Below are 22,729 nucleotides of genomic sequence, written 5' to 3' on the forward strand. Positions count from 1 at the left end.
GACACCAGAGAACCTGCAGATGAGCGCACGGAAATGAGGAAGGACACATTATTATCTGCGTAAAGGCGCATCTATTAACAACCGCAGAATAGAGCAAAAAAAAGTAGAATCATCCAACATCACATCGAGCTGCATTCCGCAAGATAAGTGAACCTGCATGAAACACCACCATTAAAAGACAAGAAAGCATCCTTGTTTTTGCCTACCTCACTCAGTGTCTCCATCTCCATCCCACTCTCACTTCTTGTGGTCCTGATGATACGCCGCTGCTCTGCTCCAGCATCCTAAAGCACTGTTATCCAGACTAAGAGGAGGAGGAGGAAACATGATGGTTAGTGCAGCTGGGCTGGCTGACGCACCGCACTGACGAGACATGAGCCGACCAATCACAGTGTAATCCGATAGATCCCTTACCAATCCGCTCAAAGGGAGAAAGTGAAGACTGTAATAGCAGACGGTAAATAGCAAGGTAGATTGACGCTGTGAGAGAATTTTACAGTCAACTCCTGCAAACTGTTTCAGACCAGACAGACAGACAACACGTTCAGCTCCTGGAATATCATCCACTCAGAGAATAGTTTAACAACAAGCCTGTACAGATAAATTATATTATAGTTTATCCTAAAGAATGCAGGGCCTCTTAAAGCTTGTATGCATATATCCATGCTGGGTGGCATATACTCTCAAGACTGTACTAAAAGACTAATATTTAGTAAAGAAAGGAATAAGAGCCTAAATGGGAATTATTAAATGGTAAATGGACTGGTAAATGGACTTGGACTTATATAGCGCTTTTCTAGTCTTCCGACCACTCAAAGCGCTTTACACTACATGTCAGTATTCACCCATTCACACACATTCATACACTGATGGCAGAGGCTGCTAAGGTGCCAACTTTGCCCATCAGGATTTAATCTAAATACTCATTCACACACCGATGGCTATGCCTCCGGGAGCAATTTGGGGTTAAGTGTCTTGCTCAAGGACACATCGACATGTGACCCGGAGCAGCCGGGGATCGAACCACCGACCTTCCGATTGGTGGACAATCTGCTCTACCCTCTGAGCCTATATGTATATATGTATATATATATGTATATATATGTGTATATATGTATATAGTATGTGTATATATACAGTATATGTATATATGTATGTATATGTATGTATATGTATATATATATATGTATATGTGTATATATATGTATATATATGTTTATTTATATATATGTATATGTATGTATATGTATACATATATATATATTTAAAGGAAATTAAAATGTGAAAGCATACATACATATGTATATTGGTCCAGTGTGTACTGTAGGGGGCTGTGTAATTTTTCAGTATATACAAAATTGAAAATGTATATATGTCACAGCTGTATAAGGCAAACTGTAGACCGCAAACCTGTTTGTGTCGTTACTTTAAATATCAGCTTATTCAGATCCTCAATTCACTTTTAATACACTTCTTCACATGTTAAATCTGCAGTAGGCAGAATATTTTTGGCATCATTGGGCATAAATTCCATAATAGTCTTTCAGTATATTGTAATTCAAGTGTTCTGAGAGAAAACTAGACTTCTGCACCTCCTCATGACTGTTTTCAGGCTTTAAAAAATCGAACCCGTGACGGGAGACTTTGGCCAATCACAGGTCATTTCAGAGAGAGAGAGCGTTCCTATTGGCTGTTGATTCAACGGAGGCAGATCTCAATCACTCATGAACTCCAATAAAACGGTCAAACTAGGCAGCGCTGATCAAATATGAATCAATATTCTGTTACTGTAATGAACATTTCTCGCCTCAAATGTTTTCAGAAACATCTTGTAGTGTACTGTTTAGCTGTAAAATGAGAAAGTTTGCTCCGGTTGGTGGGCGGTGCTTGGTATTTCCTCAACTGACGTCAACATGGCTGCCAGGTCACTACAACTCGGCTCTGATTGGTTGTTTTCCTCCGGTCTGTGAAATCTTGCAGATGCCATATAGAGCACCGGAGGACATCGGAGGACACAGAGGAACATGATTTTTTTCAGATTACTTGTCTCATGCACTGCTGTCAGGATATAGTGACTGTTTTATAAAAATAATTTCTTTAATCATATTTGCTCCAATTCTAAGCACTGCAGCTTTAAGACACTAACCCTATAATATAAAATAAAAATAGCTGGTCCAAGTCCGTAAACTGTATAAGCTTGTCCACATTGAGGAGCAGTAAGAGGATGAGTTACCACATTTGGTCATAAGCTTATTTTAGAACTGGCTGTAAAATTCAATTAGAGCATGCTGCTGTATCACACATGTGTTCACGCTGTCCCTCATTGCTCATTTTCAACACTTTCCTCACTTGGAGATGGTTTCCTAGTCTGCTGTCGGCACACCTGTGGTTTGAGTTAGAAAATCCCCTGCCGGGTGGGGGTCAGCTTCTAAAGCAGATTACACAGACGGTGTGAAAGGGATCTGCTGACCTGCTCCTGTCTCTTTGTAGGCTGCTTCAACCACACACACACCATACAAGCTCTGTGGCAGCACTTCATCTTTGATGATAGAGTAACAGACTTTCAAAGAGACAAATGAAACAATTCAATTCAATATTTTATTGCCCTTGGATCAGCAATAAAGTAATAAGTGAACCAGCCTGACAGCATGACAGAATCAGGAACTTTCTTGTACAAAGCACCGTCTAATCTAAAAAATAAAATTCTTCATTGCAAAATATTTTTCGTTCAAAATAGGATACCAAAACAAACATGATTATCACCAATTCACTTGTTTATATTATATACCTTCATTATTATAAATATAATAATTCCAAGATGCTTTGAGTAGTCTGCACACCAGGTGCTAAAAAAAAAAAGGCAAATGCAAAAATGTTGATATGTTGAAAGAAAAAAAAGACCTGACAGAAAAATACAACAGAGTCCACAGACTGAAACTATTTCCATGAATCGGTATACAGTAGCAAAAGAATGGAGGGAATTGTACAATAAACCAATTAATTTGAGCATAAAACAAAAAGGGATGAAAAAGAAACTGGGACGAATTATATTGGAAAACATTGCTCATGGATTTTTTTTACTGTGCTACTTTCAGGAGCAGTGGGAATTGTAATATTTGTTTGTTCAGTTGATTGAAAAGTGACTAAACCTCTGACTTAATTCCACCCAGAAATGTAGATTGAAACGAACATCAACATTAATTTCATTTGATCCAGATCTTAAATGTGTTGTGATGCTGTTCCTAGCCATAATGTGCTTAAAGGAACATTGTGTAAGATTTCGGGGGAATCTATTAGCAGAAATGGAATATAATGTTCATAAACATGTTTTCATTAGTGTATAATCACCCGAAACTAAGAATCGCTGTGTTTTTGTTAGATTAGAATGAGCCCTTCACATCTACATAGGGAGCGGGTCCTCTTCATGGAGTCCGCCATGTTGCTCCGCCTTGTTTCTACAGTAGCCCAGAAGGGACAAACCAAACATTGGCTCTAAAGAGAGCCTATCACATTTTTACGTTGCCTGAAGGCCACTGTAGTTCTCCGACATGCTTGTTAACGTGAGCCTCAGAGTGCAAAACCGTGGTAAGGATGACCTCTGAGTGAGACAAACGGCGTTACCACGGATTTGCACTCGGCGGCTCACGTTACTACTGTCTTGGAAAGGGAGGAGTGAGCAGAGGGGTACTCCGTTGGTTGCAATCTGCAACCACATTACTAGATGCTGCCAAATCCTACACACTGTACCTTTAACTTGTCTAACTACAAGACGAATGATTTGATTTGATCTTGTTGTGTTACATACTAAAGGTAACATCAGTGTGACTGCTGAATAATGATTAAATACAATGAATGAAAAATTACACAAGATAAGCCTGTCCGTTCAAGGCACACTGTTTCACGTCTACATCCACTTTCCACATCTGTCTCTATAGTACTTGCTATTCCAGTTACAACCTGCTTTTCCTTTCACATTTCCATTTACAAGTATATACGGTTTCCTTTCATATCTTTACTTTTCATGTTCCTTTCTAAATCCCCTAGCTGCATGACCTTCAACCAAACACTTCCTTAATTGCTCAACGGGACATTATCTCATGTACCATTCACTCTTTTGTGCTTCTTCTTTGGGTTTATTTGACTAAACTGTGTAGTTGGGTGGTTTTATTTCAAAGGACACTTCTGGGAACAGCCTTTCTGTGTTGTTGTTTGGGTGACTTGGGGGAGTTGTCAGGAGGAGGCCACTGTGGTTTAGTTAGCTGAATGTCGTCTTCTATTTTAAAGGCTTTCTTCGGGGGATCGGCCTGCGGGGGCCAAACTACAGACATTTTGTTGGAGTGTGGTTTGCTTTCATCACACATTTTTGCCGTTTCATTTTCACCGCTGTGTGTTTTGTCTGCTGAACTTAGGCTGCTCATTGAATATCTCCATTCAAGTGTTTCATCTGGGGGAATAGGTCCACCACTTCCTGCGGGAGGTTTCTGCCCAATGCCATTATCGTAGCTCCCTTTGGACTTGAGGAGTTGTTTGTAATGGGGCAGACAGTAGAAGTGTCCATGGAGAGAGATGTAATTTCCTAGGCTGTAATAGAAAAGACATTTTTTTTTTAATAAATAATAATCATAAATTATACTGTCATTAAAACACTAAGGCGTTAACTAATTAATATTGCAATGTTCAATTGTGCCCATGGCAACCATTCGTTCCAATGAATGCCATATTTACCTTAATTTATTTCTGCAGTGCTCACAGCAGAAACAGGATTTATGGTACTTTTTTTTGTCCACTATCAGAGCATCCATCGGATAAGCTCTCCTCCGACATACTGTGCAGAGCTCCGACTTCGGAACTCGAACCTGTTTGAAAGAGATAAAATGCAAATTATTGGATTTTTTTCCCATTCATGCCGTGTGAAGAGCTTTTCTTTTGGGCTGCTCATAATGCAACAACTACGGCTTTTCTTTCATTGCTTTATTACGGTTAATGTTGTTAGTACAAAGCAGTGAAATATATGACATTTGTATTTAAAAAGGGCTCATTCATTTGTTTAGATAAAACATTTACAATGGTCATGAGGGTGAATGATTCACTGAATCTTTCCTCAGGATTTGATTCTATTCACTCGTCTACCTACACACATGCATGCACAGATATCAATGCATCTCTCAACTGCACTCAGGCGTTTGTTTGTGAGCACTACAAATAAGCTGTCACTTGCTTCAGTGCAAGCTCTCAGCCAGTGCATACTGTAATGTTCCTGTTGGAAAGGTACATTATACTGTACGCTGGCTTTATCCTGGTCAGCTAATGGACAGCCTCTTGAAAAGGCTGCAGTGCTTATCGTGACCAATTAGACCAATTATGTTTAGAATGACATCATCCTTATTACAAGCAAGTTCAACAATTGCATTTGTTTAAAGGTCTGCGTGTTTTGTCATGGTCTTTATTAGTGAAAGAGTTGCTCTAAACAGACATGATTCAAAACATTTTTTTAAAACCGTTATATCGAGATCACGAGCCAATTATCTCTTTAACTTGATAAAATTAGCTTTTTTATCTCGAGATTTATAACACGATACTTAACTTATTAAGAGAAAACAAAAGGTTGTTTTCTTGTATTACTTATAATGTTTGCGTCAAATCATGGAGAAGCTTGTTTTGTCAAGATAACGACATAATTAACTTGTGATCTCCAGATAACGGCATTAAAAAAATGTTTGTATCATGTCCGTTTAGCGCTTCCGTTGTTCCCAATGTCAAGGATGAATTTTCCAGCAAGTATTGAAACTGTGCTCAGAGAACTACTATTGGATGGATTACCGTGAAATTTGGTACAGACATTCATGGTCCCCAGAGGATGAATTACAATCGCTTTAATGAGCCATCCACTTTTCCTCTATAGCGCAATTGTCATGACGTTCCCATCAGCCTCAGCTGTACTTTGTGGTTAGTGCTAATTAGTACAAGTCAGCATGCTAACACCCTAAACTAAGAAGAATTACCTGATAAACATTAGCATGTAATCATTGCAATTGTGAGCATGTTAGCATGCTAAATAAGCCCAAAGCACTACTGTGCCCAAGTAAAGCGTCACAGAGCTGCTAGCATTGGCTGTAGATTTTTAAGGCCTTTACACACGGGGGTGTTTTTTTCGTGCAATTAATTTGCACATCAATATATTTTTTCGAAACTGTTGTTTTTGTCATGAATACTTCCGCACAGAACTCCAATATTACACAGCAAAAAAGCGACGTAATATTTTTCGTAATGAGGTCGCTTTTCTGAACTTTTGTGTCGTTTATTCGTCACGCCCCTAGTGTGTAAATGCCTTTAGTCTTGTTGGTTATCATCAACACTTTTTGTTTTACAGAAAAGCCTTCACAATTCATACAATGCAGTAATTAGAAATGCTGCTTTTGTAACACTCCACAAAACAGATATTCAAAGAAACCCCATCCATCCATAGTCCATGCCATTAGTTTCTGTTGTTTCATGCTGTATAGTTCTTTACCAGATGAGACAATCTTCGTCTGATGTGACACAACTTGTGATGTTGTCTCCTCAGAAATCGTGTAGCCGAGACTCTTGAAAACGGATTCACTCTCTGTCCATGTTTTGTGGAAATTGCTCAGCAAAATGTCAGTGGCGTCATCGTCGTCGGTTTCTGTTTGCTTCGCATCTGCAGCTTTTCTTTTCACTGCATCAGCGTAGGAAAAAGGAACCCGTTGGGTCGACGCGCTCTCCGAGTGCTCAGTGACAGCTGTCCTTGTTCCGGTGACCTTGTTACCGAACTCATCAACATTTGAGAAATGTTCTGTGATTGATTTGGTTTCAGAAAAGGCTGATGGCTCTGCTGGCACAGTTTCTACCTCAGTTTTCTGAAGAGGGAGGGGGGTGCTCTGCCGTGAGCCTCTCTTTGTCTCTTGAGGACTTTCCCGCTTTGAAGTGTCTGCTGTTGTTTCACTCAGACTTGACACAGTCTCCTCCTGATCCCCTTTCTCCTCTCTGAATGAGGAACTTTGCTCACCCAGTTCAAAAACATTTTTAATAGCCTGGATGTCAAAAGCTGCCATTTCCAGTTCCAGGATGTCTACTTTCTCTTTGTCACAATCTGGGCTTTCAGCGTCATTGTAAAGCCAGTCTGTGAGTGGAATAAGCTCTTTTCTGATAAAGGATTTCTCTTCTGGTGACTCAAATTTGTTTACAAGACCACACATGTCGGCCCTGGGAAGCTCATCCTTTTCTTTGTTCTTATTCTCTGCCTCACAGTCCTCCATGTCTGGGCCCAGTCGTTCAGGGATAGCTATGGGCTCCTTTCGCACATAGGTCTTATGAATTTCCGCCTTTTGAGCTTCTTCAAAAAACTCTCTCTTTTCTTTGACAGACACAGACGATGACTCTGACATATCTGAAGCATCAATAAGATCTGGGTCATTCTGACACAATGATATGTGAGACTGTATTTCATTGGCGTTCAAACCCTCTGAAATATTAGCTTGATCTTCTTCTACATGTGCAGAGTTTACGTCCGCCCACAGAGCCTCTCCAGATAAACTCTTTTTGGGCTTTTCTGCTGCAATTGACGTCCCTGTAGCCTCCACAAGTGGAGACTCGATTCTGATTTGCCGATGAAACGACGGCGGCGATTCCACAATCTCAGATTTCCTCTCCGAGATTTGTTGGGGAAGCAGCGGCGGTGGGGTGACGCCACGCGAGAGTTTCGCCGTCGTGTCTTTGAGTCGAGCCAAATTTTCCGCTCTGTCAAAAGTCGGAGAGGGTGTGATTCTAGTGAGCCGCGACGTTGGGGTGTCACACCTGCGTGACGTTGGGGTGTCACACCTGCGTGGCGGCGGTGTGGGAGGTGTGGGCGGCCTATGCAGCAGGGTAGGCGATGGAGTAACTCTCTGGGGTGAGTCAGTTCGTCGCGTGGATTCAATGGTGATAAATGTCGGCGAGGGAGAACGCATCCTCAGTAGCGGCGAGAAGGCCCGAATGTCGACAGACTTGCACTGACTCGCCTCTTCTTTCCGCATTTCATGGGACGTCTTCTTCTTTGTTTGGTTCTCAATTTTGGCAGAACCAATACTGATCTTGGATATTCTCGGTGTTGCCCCACAAGAAACAGATTTCTCAGAAACTGTCTCACACTCGTGCTTCTCCATTGTCTCATTATCGTCTAGATGCATTAGTTTCTCCTCTGCTAGTTTCCTCACCCGTGAAACAATTTCTTCACTTTTCTGAGCATCACTTTCCGCCACAGATCCCTCCAGCTCACACTTTCTCTCCGGACTCATGAGCCAATCTGGAGCAGTATTGAGTAGAGTCTTCATAGATTTAGAGTCAGTCTTTTCTGAAACTCCCTGTATCTCTGTGATGTGAGAGATTAACACTTGGACCTCTCGCCTCTGAGATTCTTCTGTTCTGCCTGCTGTGGACGTTGCCCGTTCATTTCGCTCTGACTCGCCTGTCACTGTAATTGGGACATCCCTGCTTTCTTCCGGCGGTTTCTCTGCGCTCTGCTGAGTAGCTGTCACTTCTTTCTTCTTTTGAGATCCCTTGACTTGCTTTTGAACTGCTTTTTGTTGCTGGAAATTCTGATCGTCTTTGCTTTCTGTGGTAATGACTTCTCTCTTGACTTGAATCTGCTCTTCTTTTATACTTTGATGAATTTGGGAAACTGCAATTGTTTCATGAGTTTGGTGGGATTCTTCAGACGTTGCTGTCTTGGTTTCTTTAACGTCTTTCTTTGATTCTGTGGAAATCTCTTTACCTTGACCTGACTGTGCATTCCCTTTAGACTTTTTGGACTTCTTTTTCTTCTTTGCTGGAGTCTGAGTTTCTGCTTGCCTGTCAGTTATGCTAACAGTAACAGCAGGCGCGGAGGCAGCAGCAGGAGAGGAAGTAACTTTCTTAATCCCCTGCTTTAACTCTGTCTTTTCTTCTTTAGGTTCACTGATCACTTTCACCTCGGTAGCTTCCTTCACTTCCATCTTGACATCTTGTGAAACACTCTCACTCTCACTGGATGTTCTCGTCTCTACTTGCTTTTCTTGCTTGTTCTTCTTCACCTTTTGATTTGGTTTGCCTGCTTTTCCGTTTGTTTTGGCAGCAGCCTTTTCTGTTTGCATTGGCAGATCGAAAATTCTCTCTGGGCTATTGGTAGGAGGATGATCGGTTTTCTTCTTGTTGTCACGTGGTGGTGATTTGGACTCTTTAACTTTTTTGTCCTTTTTCTCAGATTGTGATTTGTTTGATTTTACCTCCATATGGATTTTATCAGAATGCATTTCATCTTTGTTTTTATATTCAGACGTGTTGGAGCAAATTGTTTTCTGATTTTTAGAATCCTTCTTTCTATCGGCCGTAATGTTTTCAGTTTTTGCGACGTCAGTGATGGAGGTCTGGACTTTGTCAGCCATGATGGACTGAGCAGACTCCTTGGAGGAAACAGATACAGTTTTCTGTGTAGTCATATGCATCTGTTGTTTAACAGCTGAGACAGATGAGGTCTTTTGAACTGAGACAACCTCAGAAGTCTCATTAGAGACAATTTGCTGATGGGCAGAAGACATAACAGTTGAATTTGTGAGCATTTTCTCGTGGCTAGCGCTGATATTGCTCTGGGTGGTATTTGAGACTACGACATGCTTGGATAAATCACATGATAGGGAGTCTGAATGAACGCTCAATGTCGACGCGTTGTTATTTGACCACTCTGTATCACCGGTGGAGAGCATTTCAAGAGCAGCACTAACTGAATCATGTATGTAAATGGGTGTTGGAGTGGTTGGGGGGGTGTATTCCTTCCGGTACTTTTCTTCTGCTTTTATTAATGGGGTGTTAAATTTACTCATTTTCCCTCTCATTGAAGGTGGAGGAGAGGGTGGAGGGGTGAATCTCACGGGAGCAATGTAAACTTTCTTTAGTGGTTGTGGCGACTGAGGCGGCAGAGGGCTTTCATATGTTTTTGATGAATGTGTTGTTGTTTTCGATTGGTTTTGGCTCGTCTCTACCACTGTCTTCGATGTGACTTCCATCTGTTGTGTTTTACTGAACTCCACTTTAGGCTCCAGCTTCGGGACCTGGTGTAAAAAGGGAGCTTTCACTTTTTTGACCGTCATCTTTTTCGCTTTGGCTGGTGAAGGATGGATTGCCTGTGCTGGCATGCTTTCCAGTTCTTGTTGAGATGGAGGAGGTGGGAGGAAGTCCTGCTCAGTGGTGAGTGGCGGTGGTGGAGGAGGAAGGTGATCAATGTCAGAAACAACAGAGGGAGGAGGAGGCGGAGGAAGAAGCTCAGCGTCTGCCACTGGTGGGGGTGGGAGAGGCAGATCGGGCTCTGGCGCTTGTGTTTTTAGGATGTAATCATCAGTTTTTACTTTGGTTTTATCTACTTTTTTCATTCCCTTTCCCTTCGACTTTAGATTACGAAACTCTGTCTTTACTGTTTTGATGCCGTGGTTTTGGGTAATCGTTTTATGCTCCACCACAGAACTTGACACTGTACTAACAATTTCATTAGAGATGGAGTGATTTTGAGTGGATGTCTCAACTGAATTAGCAGTTTTTATCTTCTGTATGTTCCTCTGTGCGTCAGTGTTTAGGTTTTTAACTGGGGGGCTCTGCTTGACTCGAACTCTCCTGTATGATCCAAGTCTGACTTTGGGAGCTTCCCGCTGTGCTGTTTCCAACAGTGATTTAATAGTGCCTTTAACATCGCCCTTTATCACTTCTTCTTTCTCCAGTTGGGACTGATCGTGCATCTCATATAATGACTTAATTGACATCTTCACATCGCCCTTTACCTCACGCTCGAGGCTCGGGCTCCTTTCCATCCTCGGCGAAGGCGGAGGCTCCATTAGGAGCTGAATCGTACCTCTGACGTCTCCCTGAACGTCTATTCCCTGTTGACACATCCTCCTCTCACTGGAGGCGTCATGCAGACTTTGCTTTGCTGTGCGAATATCGCCCCTCACAATTTCTTCCTTTTCAACTTCCCTCACCGCTTGCTTTGCCAGCTCCAGAGATTTCAGTGTGGCCCTCACATCTCCAGGAACTAAATCCTCGACAACAGCTTCGACTCTGGATGTCGATGATTTCTCGAGAGATCTCAGAGCCCCTTTGATATTCCCCGGTATGATATCCGGCTTCTCCACCTCCTTGTATTGCTTTTGAGCCCTCTCCAGGCACCGCAGGGTTTTCGGTATGTTGCCTTTCACCACCTCCTCTTTCTCTACAACAACTGTGTGATTTGCTGAAACAGACAATGAGCTCAAAGCAGCTCTTAAATCGCCTTTGACTATCTCCTCCCTTTGGAGTCCTTCCAATGAGAGGGTTGGCTCTGACATGAAAACTTTCACCGTGTTGTGAACATCACCGGGTACAATATCCTCCACTGTACGCTCAATTTGTGTTTGATTACGGCCAAGAATAAGTTTAGTGTGCTTGATGTCGCCTCCAACTATCTGCTCTTTTTCTACTCTGTCAGGCAGATCTTCATCAGGTTCAACGTGGAGCTGTTTAAGATAGTCCAGAGCCCCAGATTCAATGCATGTGGAGTAAAAGTTGACATTTCCTTTTTCAGCCTCATGTACCCTTATCTTCACTGCCTGATCTGACTTGTCAAAGCTGGACAGTCTTTGAAGAGTGCTCTTTACATCCCCTCTCACAATGTCCTCTTTTTCAACGTTAACACTCTCTTGTTTATTGAGAAGGGAATATAATGTCATCTGCACGTCTCCTTTCTCGTCCTCCTGGATGAGTATTCCACGTTTCGCTGAGCCGCTCTCATCAAAAAGGTTGTTTATCGCTTCCTGAATGTCACCTCGTAATATTTCCTCCCTTTCAACACTGCTGTCTTTCTCTTGGTTAAATAGTTGATGCACCGTTGAACTGATATTACCTTTCTCTTCTGAATCTATGACTATCTGCTGCTCCTGTCTTTCCTGTCTGTTCAGCAGGTTCATCATAATAGTCTGCAGATCTCCCCTGATGACATCCTCTCGTTGAATTTCCGGAGCCTGCTTATTCATCAGCTGGTATTTTGCCATCCTAACGTCGCCTATTTCATCAGCCTCAATGAGTATCCCCTTCGACTTCACCATTTCCTGACTATAAAGTTCCTCAAGAGTTCCCTTGACACTCTTGCCCAGGATTTCGGTCTTTTCCATTTTTGTCTCATTAAAGTCGTCGAACGGTGTCGTTTCAAAGAGCCACGTTGTTGTCTTTACATCCGCTTTGGAAACCTCCTCCTGTGATGTGATGGTCGCACCTCCGTCTTCATTGACCTCTTTGATGTGGTCAAGAGGATTTTTCTCAAAGAGCCATACTGAATGTTTAACGTCTCCCTTTTCAACCTCCTCCTTTTTAACCGTTTCAATCAGATTTTCAGAGCTCATGCTTCTTATTTTATCAATGGACTGCGTTTCAAATCTCCATTTCGCCGACCTGACGTCGCCTTTTTGTATTTCGCTCACATTAACAGTTCTAACAGATTCCAGCGACAGTGCGTCAGACTCAAAGCGATCTTTGTTCATCCTAACGTTGCCCCCCTGAATGTCATCCACCGTTTTTATGAAAGCCTTCTCTTCAGCAGCAATCCTGTCGAGAGGTTGTGTCTCAAATTTCCACTTGGCATTGGTGACGTCCCCTTTCTGCATGTCCTCTTGTGTGACAGATTTAATAATATAAACCTCATCAGTGTCCTTGATGGCGTCGAGGGGCTTGGTTTCAAACTTCCATCGGGTTCCGACGACATCTCCTCGCGTTACTTCTTCGCTTGTGACAGTGGTGACCTCGTGGTAAAGGCCCTCTTTGTCCTGAATAGCGTAAAGGGGCTGATTTTCAAACATCATGGTGTAATTCCTCACATCGCCTTTTTCATCTTCGTCACGGACAATTTTCCGCATTTTCATCAGCTCTATGTCCGTCTCCTGAATTTCATCTAAGGAGTATCTCTCAAATATGAAACGCCCCTTATCTACGTCTCCACCTTGTACATCGTTCACTGTGCGGCAGCTCACAAACTCCTCCTGGCTATCGTGTATTGTATCTATTGATTGGTTTTCAAAGAGCCATTTGCAGTTCACCACATTTCCTCTTTGGATGTCCTCAGTCTGAACTGCCTTGAGCTTCTGCATCGCTTCCCCAGATGTAGAAGTCATGATATCGGATGTTTGGTTTTCAAAAATGTACTTCATACCAGACACATCTCCAGACGAAATGTCTATCTCAGTGATGCGCTTAAAAGAGCCCTTCTCCTCCCCAGTGAGGTTCTCCAGTTTCTCCGTCTCAAAGAGAAAACAAGCCGTTGTCACATCCTTTCCTCTAATGTCCTCTTGGTTGACAGTGCATGTTTTCAGAATGGTCTCCGTCTCGTTGTGGATTGTATCGAGTGCTTGTGTCTCAAAAAGCCATGAGCAGGTTTTGACGTCTCCCTTTTGCATTTCCTCAGATTCATTTTCACCCTTTATCTCCGCTCTTTCGTACAGGACATCCATTGGTTTTGTCTCAAATAGCCACTTGCATGTTTTCACATCGCCCTTCATGACGTCAACATTTCTACTTGTCCCCTCAACCTCTTCATCTTCAATATTGCTGAAGTATTTAATAGCATCAAGAGGCTGTGTTTCAAACAACCACTTTGCAGTTTTAACGTCACCAGACTCTATTTCTTCTTTGGATATGCCCTTGATGATTTGGTATTTTTCAATGCTTTCACCAAACTGGTCAATCGGTCGTGTTTCAAACATCCACTTGCACGTTGTTACATCTCCTTTCACAACCTCTTCACGCCGCACTGTTTTCACCTCATGGAAGTGCCCTGAGCTGTCTTGCATGGCGTACAGCGAGCTGGACTCAAATAGGTTTGTATTTGATTTCACAGAACCAGATGTTACACCCTCTATGAGAATCTTTTGAGATTCGTCACTCCAGTTTAAATCTGTGCTCTCAAAGATTTGCTTGTAGTTCGAGACGTCAACTCTATCAATTTCTTCCATGTCGATCGTGCGGATGTGTTCCTTCTTTTCCTGTCTGATCTGCTCCAGGGGTTGACTTTCAAACCGCCATTTCTGATGTCTGACATCACCCCTCTCCTCATCAAGTGCGACTGTTTTCTTCAGTTTGCCCACCTCTGCGAGCTCCTTCAACTCCTCAGCTGGGTTCGTTTCAAAATAATGTCTGGCTGATCTCACGTTACCTGCAATAACGTCCTCCTTTGTCAGGGGCTGAGCGTTTGAATCATCTTTTAACGTATCCATTGGCTGGGTCTCAAACACCCAGCAGTTCTTGCGAACATCTGCCCTGCAGCTTGTGCCATCCTCCTGTGTGAGGTCGTCCTCAACATTCACAGTGCGAGTAACCTCTTTCTTGTCCTCTCTTATGTGCTCTAGAGGTTGACTCTCAAAGCGCCATTTTTGGTGCCTCACATCCCCTTTCATTTCTTCATTTACTGTTGCCTTTTGAAGTTTACCGACCTCAGGGCCAGTCTTCCTCTCCGCTCGAGGGCTGCTTTCAAAAAAGTGCCTGGCAGATCTAACATTGCCCCCGATAATTTGTTCAATAGACTGGGGTCTCGCATTGGAGTCGTCCTTCAGAGAATCCATTGGCTGGGTTTCAAACACTAAACAGTGCTTGCGCACGTCAGCTCCAGAAATCTCTTTCTTCTCCATTTTTGAGCTTTCCCACTCAGAATCTAATGTCTTTATCTCAAACAACCACCTGCCCCAGTCTCCCTTATTGCTGTCCTCCATGGAAAGACTACACACAAGTTTCAAAGATGTTGCTTCTCTGTTTGTCGTGTCCAGGGGTTGGGTATCGAAAAGCCAACGTGAAGCAATGGACGTCTCCAATTCACTTTCAATTTTACGCACAGACTTAATCTCCAGCATTTGGCTTGATTGTCCCATGATGATGCATTTAAACTGAGTGTCAAAAGTGCTTGTGACAGTTTTCACCTCTCCATGAATTTCCTCTAAGACTGACCTCAGAGTCAACAGATGGCTTTCGTCGATGGTCTCGGTGTGGCCAAGGCTCTCCATGTACTTATTGTCAATCATGTAAATGGTGGCATTTCCATCCTCCTCTGTGAACACAACCTCTTTTGTCAAATCCTCCTCTTTATGCATTTTATTTAGAGTGTCCATTGTCTGGGTTTCAAACAACCACGCCGCAGCACGGACATCCCCTTTATCAAATTTGTTGAATTTGTTTTTATATTCTGTCGAGTTGACATTGTGCAAACTCAGCTCGTCCATCGGCTTGGTCTCAAACATCCAAGCTGTACGCCTCACATCTTTTCCAAGAATCATTTCCTGCTCAGTTATTTTGTTGTTGTCGTCGTCGTCCTCATCCTCAGGAGTTTCATCTTTAATGGTGTCCAGTGGCTTATTTTCAAACATCCATCGCATCGCCTGCACCTCCCCGGGGAGAATCTCCTCCCAGTCCACGTATTCTTCATCGTTGACGTCATCGGGACTACCGCCATCATCCTCATACATGTACTCTTGGTTCTCTGACTGGTTGTTCTCAGTTTCGGTACAATCACTGTAGTAGTCCTTCTCTATATTCTTACGAACCTCAGGGTGAATGTGCTTGTAAAGGCGTTTCAGCTCATACATACCCCTCTGCTTGAAGTAAGCCTCTTTGTTGAGTTGGTGTTTTGGGGGGTTTACCAGTTCTGGAGGCTCAGGTGAGTAATAGCATGCTGGAATATCTTCACTGTCTGATGGCATTTCTAGTAAGTCTGGAGGCGGGGGTGGAAGATAGTCAGAATCCTCAGCTGGCGGGGGTGGAAAGTCCTCATAATCCATCACTTCAGCCGACGTGTCTTCTGCTTCCTCAGTTGCTAATGCCTCATACACCTCCCTAGTCACGGTGTTGTTTTGTGTCACATTTGAGGACCACTTAGCTCGATTGATATCACGTCCAATCTTTTTAAGGAACAAAAATTATATTTGTGGGTGATTACCTATAAATCCATCACATTACCCCATAACAGGGTTATATGTGTATTACATTTCACCTTGTTGTAACACTTGCAGATAAAATGTCAAAATGAGATCATAAAACATGAATAATCTCAGCAGAACACCTGTCAATCCTCCAAGTTACTTTCTTATTATGCTCTTTGCAGTCGCAAATCAATAAATCACTACGATGAGTTAAAGTTATAATCCTTAAGATTCTCATGAAGTCAAACCCTGCTAATTGCATATTTTAAGCAGTAGCAATTCATGTATTTACATTCTGTTATTGCCTCTCTATATAGAAATGTCATTGTTAATGGCGGAGTCCGCCATTGCCATGCTGGATTCATATTGCCCTCACACGAGGGATTCACAGAAAACAATGCATGTATATGATCCAGCGTTTACGGGTTTTAATTGTATCTAATTTATATCAGCCTCACTGACTATGTTTACATGCACAAAATATTCAGATTTTTGCCCTTATTCCAAAAAAGACAATATTCCTACTAAGCCTTTTACATGGCTCATAAAAATAAATATTCCAATAATATTCCCGTATACATGCAGCCGTCAAAAAATATATTTTTTAAATATGTTCCACTGGTGGCTGACTTGTTCGACCGTGCAAACACAGCCATCTTTTTCATTCCTTCAACCACCTAAAAGGTCAGCGTTATTTGCACACCTATCTAAAAACCTGTTGATATCAAAGTCTTTCATAATCTTTATAAGGAGGTGTGTTTCTCTTTCCGACCAGAAATGTGTGCTTTTCTTTTGGGCATGCATCTCTGGTTGGTTTATGTACAACGCACAGAACTGTCCGTAAACAGGCAAGAGGGCATGCGTCGCAAACTATCGTTAAAATCCCACCTGAGATGCATATTCCGAATGCGTTGTACACATGTCCAAAGAATGCTCCTAAAACATGAATAATATTGGCATATCCCACATGTCTTAATAGAAAAATGCTCCATTTTAAATAAGGCGTAATTCAGAATATCTAAACATAATATGCAGTTTACATGAAATTCAAATTCAGAATATTGTCATATTTGGAATAATAGTGTAATATTAGTGTGCATGTAAACTTAGTCACTGTTGACCTTTCACTCTCCTAACGCTGCATCAGAACTCAAATCGTGATTCCAATTATTTTTCACTGTAACCAGATATACAAGTTGCTTTTCTGTATTTCTAACAAAGAAAGTGTTTGCTGTATTTAACCACACTTGCTGTTACCACCGATAACCACAAGTGTCGCCAAATCAGCCCGTTAAAATCTTAAGGATTGTAACTTTAATTAATATACTATATTTACTATTTAAAATTATTCTTACCCTAAATTAAATATTCTGTCCCTTCATGTTTTCAATAACTCAAGTGAAATTGAAATGCTTACCTTAATTGTTTTTTGTGGAGCGGCCTCTTCTATTGTTTTTTCAAAGCGATCCCTCAGTTCTTTTGTAGTGTACCTGGGGAACTCCTCTTCTAAAGATCAGCACAGACACAAGTATAAAGGCAGGACTTAAATTAGTCAGCCAGTGACATCGTATATGGCAGAGAATAAAAATAATTAAACAACATCCTACCTGTTTCATCTTGATGGTTTTCATAACTGGATGCCAAGTTATTGTCGCTGTATGACACCTAAATATTTGAAATGAGAAATGGAAAGAAGATATTGATTATAAAAAACTGAAATACAGACATTCATCATTTACTAATGAATACTACACATTTGTCCATTAAATGTAATGTTGTTGTTTTTTATCTCAGCCTAAACTGTCAGAGACTACCAAACAAACATTAATTACACAAATGTGATTATTTGCAATCAGTTACCCAACAAAGCAATCAAAGTGTTTAGCTCATTAGCAAAGCGTTGTCGTCCTGCCTGCAGAAACACAGTGACAGAAAAAGTTCAATACCATCGTTTCTTGGTTGAAATTTATCTGCTGACTGCCTGGGACGACCTGCCTGCTGCTTCTGCTGCTCGACACCGTCACCTCCGAGTTGGATATTTCCTGCAATGATGAAAACTTTGATTGTCAAACGCAGTGAAAAATGTCTGCATACAGTACCACGCAAACACATATATAACTCTCTCAGTCTCACTTCAGCACGTTGCCCCTCTTGCCACAGATGTGAGTTTACTCCACCAGCCAAAGCTTAACAGTACATGACTGAATACCATGCAGAGAAGATGCTCGACCAGATTGCTCACGGCGGTTTGAAATGACTAATCACAGATGGAGGCAAGATGACAAAGAATGTGTCAAGCTGTTCACTCACACTTTACCGTAGCAAAATAAGAAATCTTTTCCACTGCGTTGTGAAGTTTCGATCTACAATACAAGTGTTATTAAAGCGCCCTGAAGGTTTTCATAAAAACTGTTAGAAATGTCAAGTAATGGCTGCAACTTAAACCCACACACTTTACTACACACTTTAGTGTTGGTGCAATAAGATGTAATAAGAGCCTAAATGTTTACTTGCAAAGCTCCCCATGCAGTCATGCAACTCTAAAGCTAAATGATGGAAACATGCTCAGATCAGAAGAAGTGTTACCGTCGTTTGACCACAGTTTCATGCTCATTTCAGGCCTCATGAATAGGTTCTACATGTGTACCTGCACACTTCTGTGTTGGAAATGGAACTGGGTAACATTGTGTGATGATGCAGTTTCCTGTCTCTCAAATTGTTTCCTCACACTGGCGAGTCCCCCAGGCAGGGAACAGACCTCCAACTCCTCCATGACCTAACGAAGCAGAAAATATCATTAGCTGCCTCCGCTTCTACATGACCTGAAATCAAACTGGTGCTTAATAGGGCTATTCTGCAGTGCAGGCCGCTGTCAGACGCGGTAAAGCTAATGCTACGTGCGGTTTGCCCTCCCACATACACAGACACATAATATGCTGTTCATGTAATAGTTTCAAATTTACATAAGGAACTGTGAGAGCTCCTTCAACCTAATTGACCATAGAAAGTTGGCTTTCCAATTATTACACAAATATTCTTTTAATGGCAGGCAGGTACTGTACTTATATGTTGTAATAGAGACAATACATGTCCATGCACAAGCTGAAGTACCCCGCGGCGCTGGGGATAGTGTTGTCTGCTGGCTTGGAGACAGCTGGCTGGTGCACGGCCTCGCAGTTGGTCAGTGGGATGACCTCTGAGCCCACAGAGTGAATCCGGTTCCTCTGGTTTATATCTCTTTCAGGAAGTCCTGCCCTGGTTCAACCTGCGCTGCCAGCAGCTGTGGCACAAATAACCAATAAACTGTTCAATAGAAATCTCCTCACGTGTGCTATTAGGCATCATCCAGTTATTATGACCATAAACACATGCAATTAAACTGCACTGCTATGGGTGTCAGATCCCCTCATGTTTGTGCTGTTGTTTATTTTTAAAGCCAGATTAGTTAAGAGTACAGAAAAGGGACTTTTTCTTTTTTACAGTATAAACCTGGTTTAGTATGTTCCAGTCTATTGCACATAACATGGCTCATATAGTGAGTATATTATATTATATTATATTAAATTATATTAAATTATATTATACATTTATGTATTCATGATAAATGAATGCACACTAAAGCACCAGTCTGTCATTAAAAACATTTAGACTTTTGAATCAAATTTTTGGTGTTTGGTCAGCTTGTAAATATATTGACTAATACAATCCAAAATCGAGCCACAGTAATGCCTAAAGGTGCTGCCATAGTGTGGGTGGTGCTCTTGTGAATGATGCTTTGTGAGTTATTTAAAGAGGACCTATTATGCTTTTGTGCTTTTTCCCTTTCTCTTAGTCAGTTATATAGTTTTTTGTGCATGTAAAAGGTCTGCAAATATACAAAGCCCGAAGTCCACGCCAAAGGGAGTTACTCTCCCCCACAGAAACACTGCAACTGAAACGCCTTGCTTGAAGTCCCGCCTTTTTTTCCGTAATGTGGTGATGTCACTAAGTAAAACATTTGCATAATACCTAGCGGCCAGTTTGTCACGCCTTTAAACAAAACTAGTTAGAGCGGAGCTGGAGCGGAGTCTGAAGAGTTGGGTTCAGTTGACCAATCACAACAGAGGGATCTAGCTGACCAATCAGAGCAGATTGGGCTTTTCGGGAGGGGGCATGTAAACACGTTCTAGTAGAAACCCAAAATACAAAATATGCACCTGAAAATAAGCATAATAGGTCCTCTTAAGTGCACTTAAAAGCACCAGTCTGTCATTAAAAACATTTATTTATTTAATTTGAAATCAAATTTGTGATATTTGGTCAGCCTGTAAATATATTGACTAAGACAATCCAAATTCGAGCCACAGTAATGCTTTAAAGGAGCTACCATAGCGCAGGTGGTGCTGTTGTGATTGATGCTTTTTGAGTCATTTAAAATACTCTGGGGGGACATTATTTAAACCAATTACTTCCTAAAATTAATTTACTCACAGTATGTACAGTATGTGAAAGTATATACAGCCCAGAGTGACAGTTATTTTATTATGATGTGAGGTGAGTTTGGTCCATGCTCTAAGTGGACAATGTACCCGAGGGGTTTAACTTGGATCACATTGAGTTTTTAAAAAGTCACGACTTACATAAAATCACTGTGTTACCACTCATATGTTGTCAATAAAGGCATTGCTTGTAGAGAATAGTTCCAGTCAGCAGAGACATGTGTTATGGGGTTTAGGGGATCATCTAGGAAGTGTTATTAGTAGTCATTAAGGTTCTTTTCATCTTAGGCATAATTAAACTTTATCTCTGGAATTGCATCAACCAACGGTCCAGAACTAAAGGAGCGTTATTGTTAACCTGCAGGGTTTTGCAATGTGCTGAAAAGACAGTCAGTGTGATTATTAACTCTTCCAACTGTTAACATCCACTGACTCTGCTGAGACAAACATTTCTGTCTGTGTTTGCAAATTCAAAGTATTCACACCTCAGCTCACTTGTGGATATAAATGTGCTGATGCAAATAAGAGGATGAAATTCGAACACAGACTGTTTTGATGTTTGAAAAAAGTACTGCATTAAAAATAAGACCATTACTCTGAAGGCTAACGGCATAAAGAAACCGTCATCTCAGCTCTGCTCTGTGGTGTATTAGCACTACTCAAAGCCATGTGTGTATATCCAACTCATTGTAATATCAAGCAAAAGCTGCCAGGCTGGAGACATGAGATGATATTCCACATCTTTAATATAATATCTGGCAGCAAAGGACAGATTTAATCACTGCATATCATTTTTCAAAGTATTGAAAACTCAATAAAGAACAGACTCAATGAAACACAGAATCTGATTTTTTAAAATCAGTTCTTTGAGTTACAGATAGCTGAGAGTGATAAGCTATTGAATTATTAAGTAAGCTGAATAGTGGGCTCATAAATTTTAAAATTTTCCCCCATTAATGCTGCTCTCTAAATTTCATGGCAAAAAGACATTTTTATAACAACTATCGGTGCATTGCACTCTGGTTAGCTGCTTTCCATTGGCATATTTATTTTGATTTATTAGCTTACCAGTCCCCTAGCATGATCTATTTTAGCCTTGGAGGAATGGTAGCTATGTTTGTGTTACACAGCTCTTACAATTAGAGATTTCTAGTTACTTACAGCGCATATTTTAGTTCAAATCTTTAGCAGTGAAACTTAAAGAGTGGAACATTTTCCACTGCACCATATTAAATTAAAGGTCTTAAGGGTATGGACTCATAGACGAAATTATTGTGGTGGGAATTAAAATTTTGTAGCCAAAAAAACTCTGTCAACAGTCTGAGGCTATCTCATGACACGTTAGGTTGGGCTGAGAGCTCAAATAACAAGAAAGTGAAGTAATCTAGGCGCCATGCACTTGCAAAAATAAATTCAGCCTATTTTAAACGTAACCATGAAGGGTCGTGTTTCTCAGTGAAATATAGAGGAAAGCTTGTAGGTCAAGGCTTTCCTTTCCAAAAGCTTAGATAACCTGCATTAACCTTGTTATTGTGCCTTATTTTGTAATTACTCATTTTGTGGCTTGCCTGGCGACGAGGAAGTCGAGCGACGTAGCACCTAGAAGTACTGGCGTTGGTACAAACAAGCTCAGAACTCCATCTAATTTGGGAATTACTCCGAATAAATCTTATCTCCTTAAGCTAAAAAGTTAATTTAGTATTTTAGGTCTGATATAAGATTTATGTTTTGCCTCTGTATCCTGTATTTTGATTGGAAGTGCACTCAACATGAGGACGGTGTTAATTATTTTTAGAGTACAATAAAGAATTCAGTGCCAGGCTTTCATGTTTTGCCCTGCATATATTAAAAGGAGATTTTATAATGCATTACATTTTTTGCATGCGTAATTTTAAACATAAAAACATCATTTAAAAAGCCAAAATCAATCATGTTTTTTTTTACAAAAATCCACTCAACTCAAACTCTCAGAGCGATCATCACCTACCAGGTAAGGAGGATATTAAAATATAAAAATATGAGCTCAGCACGTAAAAATCCCACTCGAAGGCCGATGCACTCCCCGGCCTGCAGGGTCGATCCAAGCTAAAAGCAAATCCCAGTCAGCGTTGGAGACCAGCTCCGGTACTATGTGTTCACCTCTGTCCAACGAGCAGGCAGTGACAGCTGATTTTATTTTAGACCCTCCGCCCCCTTGCAATAGATGGGCCTGGGGTGTGTTTTTTTTAGAGAGTGAGGCCTCCGTGCCTCCCAAGTCAAGACTCCCAGAAAATCCATATGGAAATACTTCCTGTGAGTCCT

At 41.4% G+C, this 22,729-nt stretch overlaps 2 protein-coding genes across 2 annotated transcripts in view; both read right to left on the reverse strand.

The window, feature by feature from the left end:
• The window catches only part of b3galt1b (UDP-Gal:betaGlcNAc beta 1,3-galactosyltransferase, polypeptide 1b), a 58,740-nt gene extending 58,437 nt beyond the window's left edge, over positions 1 to 303 (reverse strand). Inside the window, exon 1 of the mRNA XM_074658156.1 lies at positions 207 to 303. The gene's annotated coding sequence lies outside the window, so the exon portion shown is untranslated. The remainder of the gene's footprint in view (positions 1 to 206) is intronic.
• Positions 304 to 2,584: 2,281 nt separating this feature from the next.
• On the reverse strand, positions 2,585 to 22,552 carry xirp2b (xin actin binding repeat containing 2b). Its single transcript, XM_074659373.1, has 9 exons — positions 22,416 to 22,552; positions 19,062 to 19,230; positions 18,598 to 18,726; positions 17,897 to 17,992; positions 17,558 to 17,615; positions 17,368 to 17,456; positions 6,512 to 15,929; positions 4,726 to 4,856; positions 2,585 to 4,581 (listed from the first exon to the last, which is right to left on the reverse strand). The coding sequence occupies exons 3-8, from the start codon at positions 18,721 to 18,723 to the stop codon at positions 4,765 to 4,767; spliced, it is 9,879 nt and encodes a 3,292-aa protein (XP_074515474.1). The 5' UTR covers positions 18,724 to 18,726; positions 19,062 to 19,230; positions 22,416 to 22,552; the 3' UTR covers positions 2,585 to 4,581; positions 4,726 to 4,764.
• Between the last annotated feature and the right edge of the window lie 177 nt (positions 22,553 to 22,729).

The sequence above is a fragment of the Sebastes fasciatus genome, chromosome 14, assembly GCF_043250625.1.
Source record: "Sebastes fasciatus isolate fSebFas1 chromosome 14, fSebFas1.pri, whole genome shotgun sequence".
In the NCBI taxonomy this organism is placed as follows: Eukaryota; Metazoa; Chordata; class Actinopteri; order Perciformes; family Sebastidae; genus Sebastes; species Sebastes fasciatus.

What these genes read in the sequence shown, in the direction of transcription:
- xirp2b (XM_074659373.1), bottom strand. Translation starts at nt 18,723, where the DNA reads ATGGAGGAGTTGGAGGTCTGTTCCCTGCCTGGGGGACTCGCCAGTGTG. An exon ending in ATTTCAACCAAGAAACGATG is followed by an intron (nt 17,616 to 17,896) that starts GTATTGAACTTT and finishes TCAAATATTTAG; the next exon opens with GTGTCATACAGCGACAATAA. An exon ending in AAACCATCAAGATGAAACAG is followed by an intron (nt 17,457 to 17,557) that starts GTAGGATGTTGT and finishes GCTGATCTTTAG; the next exon opens with AAGAGGAGTTCCCCAGGTAC.